The sequence below is a fragment of the Anopheles stephensi genome, chromosome 3 (genome assembly GCF_013141755.1).
Source record: "Anopheles stephensi strain Indian chromosome 3, UCI_ANSTEP_V1.0, whole genome shotgun sequence".
Lineage (NCBI taxonomy): Eukaryota > Metazoa > Arthropoda > Insecta > Diptera > Culicidae > Anopheles > Anopheles stephensi.
In genome coordinates this window covers 38,538,567-38,550,693 of record NC_050203.1, presented here as the reverse complement: position 1 = coordinate 38,550,693, position 12,127 = coordinate 38,538,567, and the positions used below count along the sequence as shown (strand labels likewise).

General features: G+C 45.1%; 1 protein-coding gene across 15 annotated transcripts in view; it reads left to right on the top strand.

The window, feature by feature from the left end:
* The window catches only part of LOC118511873 (cAMP-dependent protein kinase type II regulatory subunit), a 40,074-nt gene that overhangs the window by 13,604 nt on the left and 14,343 nt on the right, over positions 1-12,127 (top strand). The window contains exons 1-2 of one of the 15 annotated variants that reach the window (XM_036055490.1): positions 9,421-9,497; positions 10,712-10,945. The exons of 13 other annotated variants lie outside the window; for them this stretch is intronic. In XM_036055490.1, the coding sequence (XP_035911383.1) occupies positions 10,900-10,945 (46 nt within the window). In that variant the 5' untranslated portion in view covers positions 9,421-9,497; positions 10,712-10,899. Of the gene's footprint in view, positions 1-9,420; positions 9,498-10,064; positions 10,325-10,711; positions 10,946-12,127 lie in introns of those variants that run through there. One more of the 15 variants, XM_036055489.1, reaches the window with a different exon arrangement.

The following is a 12,127-nucleotide window of genomic DNA, read 5'->3' as shown; positions in this document are numbered from 1 at the left end:
TTTTCCAATCCAATCTGGCACGCTTTTAGCCAACAGTGCCAGTTCGAGTTCGACCGGCTCTAGGCCTTGTCTTTTGCCTCGCAAGGATATCCTAAAATGATTATGCCCTATATTCGCTTCACACGCTTCCGCGAGTGGACGGTTTGCTCATGTGTGGGTGCGTTTGTTTTTTTGTACAAGATTTGGTAAAATTATTGATTTTTTCGAACAGGAACCTACCGCGGCTAAGGGAGAATAATAATTGTTTATAAGAACACGCTGTGCCTGGTGGTGGGATGTGAAAATCATCACTTTCGTAAAACCTAGCAGAGAGAGAGAGAGGCTTTGACGTCGTGAAGACGCGGTGGATGGCATCGTAGAAGCGAAAATAGCGAATAGCGAAAAGTCGAAAAGAGCGTCATTGAGTAGAACAATGTACGCACCAACATTTTCATATTTTCTGCATACATTTTCGACATTTTCCTGAGGCCTCCTCTTCGTACGCGCATCGTGCGAACTTCCCTCGCCGTTGAAGAAAGCCGGTGAAGAAGACATTCACACCGTGCATGTCTGTATAGACCCTCATGTGGACTTGTTTAGACATGGTCGTCTGCGGTACGGACATGGGGAGCCGAGAAGGTCCAACGACGTCCCGCATACATGCGTCACGATATTATACGTTCGCGCGTGGAACCATATGTTCGTGAATGATTGTTTACACCCTGGGTTTTGCGGATCTTACAGCGCACAATGCGCGTTGTAAGATAAGAGTACGACACGTCTTGGTGCGCCTACCCACCCCGGTGCTGGTGTTACACAAAGTATTCATTTTGCAATTTATTGCATCGTGTCTTTACTGCCGGTGTGTGTCGTCTTGGGAATGGAACCAGTTGGCCGCTGCGAATGTGTTAGGCTGGGAATGGTTTAATTTTGACTGGTTTTGGTAATCATGTTCATTTGTTATTAAGCAGACTGTGTGCGAAAGGGGGTCTCGATGGGCGGGCTGGCGCGTGTTGATGTAAAATAAGCACAACTCGTTCTGCTGCGTGTAAAATGTTACTGTTCCTGTGAGGTACGTACGTTTGGAAGACTGTACATCAAACGCGTCTTTCTTGCCGATGCCTGTTCCATGTTTGCCGTTCGTATTGTTTCAATGTTGGTTAGCCCGTGGTTGGATCTCAAGCTAGCAGCTAGCTCACCACCGGATACAATGGCATCATTCATGTAGGCCTCTCGTTTACAATTACATTGCTTAACTCCCTCCTCCGTTAACTTATTTGTTCAGCAGGCGGCAGTATAAAACTATACTCCGAAGCACGAGGGAAAGGTTTATGCACAAATAGTAGTGCGTACGTATTCCGGGAACGTAGAAGCCTTCAGTGAATCAGATGCCTTATCTGACTGGTGGGTTGTTTTTGCGATGGTCGATTGGCTCATCAGCTCGTTCTGCCACTCGAGTCGACAAGTGGTCGCCCAAGAAGCGTTCCTTGTGAACTAGAGAGACAGAGCGAATTTCTATATTTTCAACAGGATTTACTGAAAATAATCACCCTGGATCACAGCTTCAACCTTGCTCTCTATAATCTCCCTGGGACGACGCCTGAAAAATATCGGTGCCTCTTACAAAATGCATTCTTAGATCTGAGGCCTTGGGAGTTTGGAGGCAAAACATTCGGACTAGTTTAATGTTTCGACGAATTATCCGACAACCATATTTCAGGCGTCGGATATCTTGCTGCCTATATTTAGGGCACTATTGACGAATCTTGCTGCTATATTTAAGGGACACTATTGACTACTACATTCGGTATCCAACGCGTGATTACTTCGTACTTATCTTTGACGGTCTGTATTCAGCCAGTCAGTGAGGCCTAAGATAGATACAGATTGCTCAGATAGTCGGATAGTCCCGCGCACGGAGAGGTGGACTGACTGGATAGGGTTTGAGCTCCGGTACTGCCTGTGCTAATCATCTGCACTTAGTCATCTGAAGTCAACTTGAGGACTTCTTTAAGATAAAAGGGTTCTTCAGCAACTGTTCCAACATATTTGGGAGGAATTCTGCTGTGCAAACGCATCTGATTGTTTGTTAAGAATTTATGTTACCTAAGAGGAAGTTTAATACCTCTTATCTACGAAAAAATATAAACCAATATAAATATGTTAAATCAACCGTGCATGCCCGGGATATGGCAAATAACTAGGAGGAAATGCCTAGTTAATTTTGTTAATTGTTTTTTGCGTGAATGTAATTCACAGTCACCACATGCGGTGGTGACAATACGGCATCGGACCGTCATAATTAATAAATAAATAAAATAAATAAATATGTTAAATTCTCATCACGAACATACATATTCTTGATGTTTTGGCACAATTACAGTGTTGAGGATGATATTCGATTATATGCAGCGTTCAAATGCGCTTTTCTCACCTTGTTTTCTGAAATGTTTTCTGAAAATATTTTGTTGTGTGCTTTTGCGATGGCATGCACTTAATTGATTTCATTTTTTTAACCTAATAGCCTACGATACTCCAAATTTAAGTTATGGAAAATAACTTAAAAACCTTTAAAATATAATAATAGTAACAAACTTACCCAAGCTTATTTTTACTTTAACCTATCTTTCCTAGTTTGATTAACAATCGGAGTGAGGCATCTCTCGGAGAGCATCGCATTCATTTCTGTTCATGAAGTGATTTTACTTCTGCTTTTTCATACAGATCCACTCGCCTTGTGTCTTGAGGCATTTAAAATCATGCGCAATACCTTATTTAACACAATTTGCACTTTGTTTAAGTTAGTTTGTGAACAGGACCTCCACACCGAAATTGCGTAAGTAACCATTGGTGAAAATACTTGTTTGTACTGTGCGAGCCTATTCTGTAGTGATAGCTTGGATCTACAATTAATCAAGGGATACAGGCTTCTAATGAGCAATTGACCCTTGTTCAAAATGAACTGAATATGCTCTCGAAAGAGTCATAAGTCCTAAGTATTTAATGATCGTGGACCACTCTACAAAGTAAAGTCACCTTCTACTCGAATTCGGCTACAATTCGGAGGAGTTAAAAGTTTGGCCTTATTTCGATGGGGAAACTCTTGGGTTATCAAGGCAGCCCGCTGAGTCCTGCTCCTCATCTCCACGTTCCCGAAAGGGAATGGCAGTGTCGTCTGCAAACAGGAACAAGTTGCCATCACAGAGTAGATCAGGTACACCGGCGGGGATTGGTAAGGCATCAGACATCGCAGAGCTCAAGGCCACCCGAAATGTCCTATCCTCCAAGTAACTGCTGACGATTTTCAGCAAGAACATTGGAAGACCGTACACTAAAGTCTTATGAATAAGTCCACCATGCCAAACGTTGTCGAAAGCCTTTTCAACACCCAAAAAGGCAACAGCATTGGATCTAGATGCTGTTTTATTTGCCAGAATGATACTTTTGAGCCTAAACAATTGATGTGTAGTTGAATGATCTGATCTAAAGCCAAACTGCACTGCAGGGATGAGTTCCAGCTGAGACACCCGATTTTGGAGATGATCGCGGATTATTCTTTCAAATAGCTTACCCAAAGCACAGAGTCGGTCGGAAACTTTCTGGGCGAGTAGCATCCTTACCGGGCATCACGAACACCCTGTACTTTAAACATAACTATGATATGTATTGCCGAAATGTTTAGCCTACACATAAGCATTGATCATCGACGCCCTAGTTCTGTCCGCCAACTGTCAAGAGCGCCCGATATACGTCAATTTGTTTTCCGGCTGTAGTTCAATTCGTGGCCCGGAATTGGACTAGATCTAAATGAAAAATAACTTCATTTTCATCGATTGATTTTGCCGCTCCCGCCGCCCGTGTCGACCAAGTGCATGTGTTCTGTAAACACCGCGAGTTTAAGTGTTCCTCGCATGTCGATTAGGCGGCGAGTGTGATCAATCGGGAGCGGCAATCGGAATGGAAGTTGGGACGGCAAGGGCGCTCGGTACGGTCCCGGCCGGTCGCCAAGCGCAAAACAACCACCCAATCAATTGCCTAGTTTCGCGCACAATCGTTCTGTTTCGCTAAAATATTCAATTAAGAATAGATAAACACAATCAGTGGAAAATGCAGCCATGAAGTCCGACGGGGGCCGCGGGCCGTTGGGCTGGTGGGAGTAGAGGGCAATTAGTGTTATTATTGGTGAGCTGAGAACTCTCCGGGGTTCTTTAGGCACGCAGCCGTGTTTGGCATGAAGATGTCGTTAGTCGTCAATTGGCCCTCAGCACGGGGCCCCGCAGGCCCCATATCCTTGAACCAATCTCTCAATTGCTCGGCAAGTACCGGAGGAGCTAAATTTAAAAGTGTGTGTGCCTTTGCCGGCCGGGAGATCGGGCCTCTGCCTGATTCTATTATTCGATTTTACGGCTGTGATTTTGCCGTTTGCGTCAACGCCGCGTAAGCCCACGACCTGTTTGGTGCGGGGATCATAAAACTTGATTGTATTAGACAAAAAGTTATTTACAGTGAAGTGGTGGGATGTCGATGCGTCGGTTTCTGTCGAAGTGGCTATTAATTAGCAATATTTCTCTGGATTCGAAGTTCAAAAAAACACCCCCAGTGTTTTGTATTTGCTTGTGGTAGTAGCCCCTTCAATGCCAACACTTCCATGATGGCGCAATAATCATGCGGCTGCTGGGTGAGACTAGAATCTGAATCACAGCGCCAATAGTGCGTGTTTCGTTGATATGCATCGCACGTTTTTCTCAAGCTGCTGCCGTCCACGGTGCACGATGGGCGTGACCTCGCTACGTTGCACCATCGATGCATCGGTCGCCCTCGATCAACTGCAGAGGGATATATTACTTGCTTAATCACTTCTATCTTGCTGGCTGCTTGCTGCATCTACACGTGTGCCCCATGTACATTCAGGACGCGTACTGGCGAGCCCAGCCGTGCAAAACTAACGCGATCGCTGTGATCTACTTGATACGATAGCAATAAATGGATTCATGCGAAAGCTTAGGCTGAGCTGCATTGCATCCAAACAACGAAACGGCATAAAAATTGTCTTCGTAAAGGGTTACGGTGGAAGGTTACGGCTAATGATGCTGGTGATGAAGATTGATGAATCTATCCGTTTTTTTTTCTTTTTTCGTTTACATTCCTAGCGCCATTGATGGTAAAAGTTGGTCGTCGTCGCTGCAGGAGCCCCTGTAACGGCAAGCTAGCGTGATAAAGTTATTGAATAATTAAGACATCATGTTAGTGTTGCGCTGCGAATATCGAATTATTCAGAGAATCATACTGCTTTCAAAAGAGGACTTCGCCTTGCGCTTGGCTAATTGACTTCCGAAAGGATTATTGTAGTATTGCAGGAAATATTTTCTCGAAAAAGGAACCTTTTTCCCTTTTTAAGTTTTCACCAAAAAGATCTCTTTTCTCTGCGGCTCGACTGGCAGAGATGGCCGAGTCTTTCCGTTTATGTCACACGCGACCCTTTCGCACCGAACCGTGTTGTGCAGCCCGTTGTTGTTCAACTCGCGTAATTCTTGTGCGTGTGGCCTGATTTGGTCATGCGACCGATGCAAAAGCTGTTCAATCTGGCAGACGGGCGAATTTATAATTTCGCGAATCGAGCTCCTCAGTCAGTACCGGTTTGGTGTCGAGCCCTCATTACACCACCACACCACCGTGCACAGGTGTATCTGCGAATGCGCTGGCCGCTGCCGAGCTCAAGCAAGCAAGCAAGCAACTGCTGACGGATATGCGTTTTGTGCGGTAAAGGAGGTTTCGAGTTGTGCGTAGGGGCAATCAAGTCGAGCTCACGAAGTCCGGTTTTAAACGTTGTTGTTAAATTGGGGTGATCGAGCGAGGGCACCATATGCAACGGTCGCGTACGATGGTACTTGTGTCCTGAGCATGTCACAACATCAAGATCATGCATGCAACCTGTGCGCTTTGAGGCGACGGTCGTCACCAGAAGCGCGCGTATGTAGATTGTAATCAAACATCTTTCGGAACAATTTGTCCCAGAGCACCTTCGACGATAGCAAAAGACTACAAATTAGCAGGAAGATTTATTGCTTCCAGCTACGGATTATAAAATACTTTAACGGTTATGTATATTGCTGATTTTATCGAACCAAGCTTTAAGAGCGATCGAAGTCTGTTGCAATATACTTTAACTATACAAAATATAAAAAACGCTTTATTTATCTTTAGCATTGAAATATTTTGAATTTTCTTCAGAAATGTGACCATTTTGAGGTTCTTTCACATTTCTAATTTTAAAACGTCCGGAACTTTGATTGGTTTTCTGGGATTGTTTCTCGCGTGCTGTTGCTACAGATTCCAATTCTAGCATTTGCGTCTTTTGTTAGGTAATTTCAGGACGTTATTTTCGGGAAGGCGACCGTTTTTTTTATGAGTCGTTTTGAAGCACATAAAAGCATTCGTATAACCCACGGACGCCCACAGAACACGACACCCCACCACTACTCCGCTCGAAGCGCATAATTCAGTGTGAAGAGTGGTTGAATATTTCATACACTCAATGTATGTATTTGCTCTCCAGCAGCAAACGGTGGCTACCTACCGGCAACCAGTTGATAGAAGCGGGTGTGGTGGTTTTTTTTTCAAATCAGGCGATTGAGTTTGATTTGATATGAAGCGGGATTTATGCGTGGATGAATGTTATTTCGTTTGGTTTCGCTGGTGAGGGCGGCTGGCTGTTGAGCTTGTGAATGAAAGGGGTAGCAGTGTTCTGTAGCCAGTTGAAAGAATCTATCATGAAGGTGTGATAACACACATATATATATACATATTTTCAACCGGAGACAGTTACATAATCCATTCCGAATGCTCTCGACACTTCCTCACACTTCACGTCTCCTCACAGTCGTCGTGCTGCTTGAGATGATACTTATTTATTCAGTGATTTGGTTCTGTTCTGTCCTTTTTTTGTTCCATTTCCTTTTTTGCTTCGCGCAAATTATGTTTCACGAGACCGATCGTGATTTTTTCACTTTTGGTTGTGGTGTTCGTTTGCGCAAAATACATTATCGGAAGCCCTGCTGATAGATACGATGAAATTGGACGAAAAAGCTGGAGAAAAGTGTTGCTTCTGCTCATCTTTCGGGTATTGATTTAGAAATGGGGCCGGCCGAAATATAAAGCCAGGAGCATCGGAGCTGGAGCTTCCCCGATTTTCATAATGCCAGCGAGCGACGAGAGTCCATGATGATTGATGATTAGAGAAGCGGGGGAAGCTGTGCGCCAAGCAAATGATGTTTGTTGCAAAGTCAAAGGTCTACTTGTTGCATATTGAATGTGCTAGCGGGAACTGATTGCGAGGGATGAAATATATCGCCAGATTGTTTGTCATGCTGTTGAAGGCTACGGCTCCGCGGTGATATAAGGATACAGAAGAAGCGACCATTTGTGCCTGGTGGAAAATCGTTGGTCACGATGACTTCCCGTTTGGTACGAGCTCTGTTGTGGTATTCTTATCCGGACTTTCGATTCTCGTTTTTGGCCATTTGGTTTTGAGCCTTTCGTTGCTCAAAGTACGGGAAAAGTTTATTTATTATAGCGAACGCGAATGTAAAACTTCCTTCTCCCAACTTATTCGCAGTTCTAGCTCCGGTGGTGAACAAGTTTGAAGTATTACTTCGAGTTATATCTCTTTCAACTGGACATCGAATCGTTCAGTTCAGTTGTAGCAGGACCTTCGTAATGCTACATCCTCCACGATCCTGCCAGACGGCGAACGCTTGTCTCGGATCGGCTTTGATGAACAGTTTCGGTGTCGTGTGTCCTACGCAAAAAGCTGGTTCAAATTTGGCTGCACGTGAAGCGACGGAAGAGTATCGCCAAAGTAGAAAGTTTAATTACCTCCAAAATGGGCGCTAGCGAGCGTTGCTCTGCCCACACGACATCGTCGGTCCAGCTGTACTTCAAACGAGCACATAAAAGCAATTTGAAGAAGGCGGACGCCGGAGAGACTCGGCCTGGCCCGGGATGGCCTAGTGCAGTTAGTAGGTTCACGTTTTTTCCTTCCATTTAGCGTGTTTTGGAGTGGAGAAGCGAAAAAATGACTACTGTCATAATTGGAGTTTATGTGTCGTCTTGTGACCTATTAATAGCTCGGTAGATGTCCGGCCGGCACATCGTAGATTGGTTTAATAGTACTTAGGTACGCAATGATGCAACCAGCATGAAGCAATACGCTTTTGCTTTACTGTACGTTGGCTGGGTTAGTTAGATTATGGTAAAGAAGTAGAAGCGTTAAATGTAGACCTCTACTCGCACTGGTTACACGGCGAAGGTCACCGGAAGATCAGGGTGTGCGAACAGGGAGCATCGCACAAGTACCTGGCAGAGCATGCTTGACTAATCTCCATCAGTACGATTTCGATCGAGACGAAGCTGAAGCAACTTAAAAGGACGATATTATGGGGCGTCGTTGAGAGTATTAAAGGAAATGAAGGCTTACGTGCGTATTCATGGCTAAGCACCACACCGTGCACGTATTTCGGTTTCCCGGTTGTATTATATCTATCTTACAGGCGAGATCTGTCGCCGTTCGCGGGAAGGTGGTCGTCTGAGGTACTATGTACTGCCCTGCCATTCGCAGTAGCAATGAACCATGTAAGCATAGATTTACATCGACCATCCTCCGGTTGGGTGGTAGCTCTCTAGCACAGGATATCCATATTCTATCCGCTGCTCTCGTTGGCTTCCTCGTTCAATGAAACACAGGTATGTGGGGTAGGGTGCTTGTTCGAAACTGTAGCTTTTGAAGAGCACGCAGAGTGTAGACACCCACCAACCAAAGGAAGGATGAGAAGACTGATGAGAGGGGGATACCCGCCGGGTAAAAGTGAAACGAACCGAAGAGTTTAATATTTTCCCCATGTCTCACGCTGCAACCGACCGTTGGGGCCTTTTTCATATTTTTTTTCCTCTGTTGTTGCTTTATTTATTTAGTTGTTCACTTCGCTCGGACAGGATTTTTCACTCCAGTGACCGTATCCCTTTGACCGGGTCGAAGCAACAGGCAGGCAACGTTGTTGTTTTTTTTCTCGCTCTCCATGCGCACCATGGACAAGGACGAGGGTTTTCCTGCCGTGTTTCCCAGACTCCGACCGGGAGATATCCTGAAGAGCATTTCGGAACAGGGAGTCGAATATTGATTTCTGTACCTATAACACATGCCACACTGCCCGTCGACGATATGGTCTCGTCGGTTGTGGTGCCGTGTATCGTGTTTACTTCATTCCGACCAGCAATTACCAACTCCACACGTCGTTGCATCGCAGGACGCAACCTCACTCCTTGCCGGTCGACGTTGCCCCCGCAGCTCTCACGCTCTGTGTGTCTCGTGGGGGAGTGGTGCAAGTTGGTGGTTCGAACCGTTTCGGAAAAGATCGACTTCTTCGAGCAGCGTGTGGTCAGTCGCACGAAGGAGCTTGCAGCGATCGGTCGTCACACCAAAACGGTTTCAGTCGGGCACGTCTGACCAAAGGGGGTTTCTGGTTTGTTTTCGGTTTCATGAGTCTGTGCAATCGTATATGGTCTTCAGCGGTCGATGAGAGATTCGATGACCGGTTGATTTGGGGTTCGCGTGCAGATCAAGCTTCTCAATCGTCCGGTACGGTCGGAAAGAACGGTGCGAAACCCATCGTGTAGACGCAGACGAAAACGGTTGACATCCGATCGACCCGAACCAAGCGAAACTGTGCAACACGTGGGCTATGGCGAATTGAGTTGAGGCCCTGCGTTGACTCGTTGAGCGTTCCAGCCAGTTGGGCAGCAAGAGAGTGATGTGTGTTTCATTATTCAATTCGCTGTGAATATGGTGTTTAGTCTGCCCCCTGTCAATATGTGTATGTAGGCGGGCCTTTAAAAGGCAGCGAGTTCGTAAGGTTTGGCGAAACAGGTTTTTTTTTGCACAATGAACATGGCACAAATGCGTCTCGGGGCCGGGCAGAGCAGCTGCTTTATTTGAATTGTGTTCTTTTAGCAAAGTGAACTCGATCCTGAATGCATTGTGTCGTAGGATGAATGGTGTCACTGCAGCCGAAGTGCACGGGCTCGACTGTGTAGTGCTTTTTCGAATGTCCAACCGTACAGAAGTGCTTAAATTTAAGCTTTGTGCAGTAGCGGCAATCGGTGTAGAGGTGATGTTTAGTGCATACTATTTTACGTGATTTAATGTGTGCAAAATGTTTATTTGATCAATTTTGGGATATGCAAAAATCTGATCTGAAGTTATAAATCGTTGGTAAATCAATAACCAATGTTTAAATGGATCGAAAACACTGGAAAGTTTTTGGGCGGATTTTTCGCAAGAAATCCCGAGGTGAGATCAGACTTTGTGAACTTGTTGCACTGCCACCGAGCTCCATAGTTCTAAGTCCTCACCGCATCACATCATCCCATTTCTGTGGCACCTTTTATCGTGTTTAATCAGTTGAAAAAAGAAAAGAGTTCGATTTATAAATACACAAATGTCTGTTAAGTTGGTTAAGGAGGAACTATGTAACGGCTGATTTTAAACATTTATTGATTATTTCCTTTGTTAAAGTTGGGTTTTCTAGTTCATATTTGCTTTATGTTTGTGCACAATCATTATAAGCTTAAAAAAGATGGTTGATTCCACAGTTTGAGTTTAAATTTCTCTTCACGTTTGTTTGAATTTAGTGTCAGTTATTCACGTGTAAAAATCTGTGTTCTTGCCGTGTGTTAGGATTTTTTCTCCTGTGACCTGTGTCGATTTGTGTATTTTCGGTAGAGTGGTGTTTTTGTGTCATTTCGTTAAGTCTGGAGTACTTTCGGCACCGTCGGATTAGCGGCACACAATCACAAACACACCATCACACGCACGCTCGCTAGCTTTGGGTAAAAAGGTTATAAGCACCTGCACTAGAAGGCAACATGTCCGTACAGACACAAAACTACGACGTCCTGTCGTCGGTAAATGGTAAGCAACCTGGGCTTGGTGCCGCATCTTCCGATGCGATAATTATAGGATAAGTGCAGGCAATCGTGTACACTGCTTGATGGACCATTTTCTAGACAATTAAACCCTAACAACCGGAGATTCCTTTAGTCGGGTCGTTATTTGGAATTGGTAGGAGCTAGTAGCAGTAGCAGGTACCGGTAGTAGGTACCAGGATGTGATGGAATGGTTTTAATTAGATGGCTAATTTCGGCAATTTCGGTGTTGCTTCCCATTTATTTAGCTTTCAGACCTCAAACGAACGAATGTTGGGCTGAGGTTATCTTCACCGCTCTCCATTCCTTAAGACAATTGAATTTGCAACATTTGGCAGTAGCACGTAAAAAACGGAACCACTGTGACAATGTTATCTGGTGGTATTTCTTCAGACCTATTGAGCCTGATAGAGCTCGCAGTTTAACTGACAGCAGGCGCGCATCGTCGTATGTGCGGGTGTGGTTTTCCACTTTACATTGTCGTGCTTCGGCTTGTCTCGCCTCGCTATCGGCGCTAGGGCCGCCGATGTTATCAGCAGCTGAACACCACCAACAACCACTTTTATTATGGTAAATATTTGTGATAACGGGTGCGCGCGCGCGCGCCCTCTCTCTCGCTCGACATGTACTTTTGGCTGTCTTTGCCACTACCACCGGCTGCTGATGGTGGCCAGAAGGAAGCGAACGGTGCTGTGACACAGGATGTTGTAACTAGCAGCCAATTTTTATCCGACCTGTTGCTTCCGACCGCGGAAACCGGGGGGAAAATGAGCGACTGCTGCTAGAGGAGGTAGAGGATGGGGAAAATTATATGATATTTGATAAGGTTGTGACAGCGTGTAAATATTGATAAGCGAGTCGCGCGGAAGGAGGCTCTTTGGCCACCGATGTGGGACCGGGGGAAGTGGCATCTTGTCAAGTGGTATCAGATAGCACGATTTTGGAACGATAATTGTATTTGCTCAGGAGGATGATAACGATCGACTGGTAATACAGTGGACCATTGTTTTCTAGTTATGATTGTTGATTTAACTTATCAAGAAGAAAAAAGCAGCGAAATCATGGCGTAAATCGGACAAACTTTTAATTAACGGATTTGATTGAGATGGTGCTACTGGTTCAGCTACTGGATGTGTATCTATCGTGGTCGTTGGTTTGCATGTCCGAT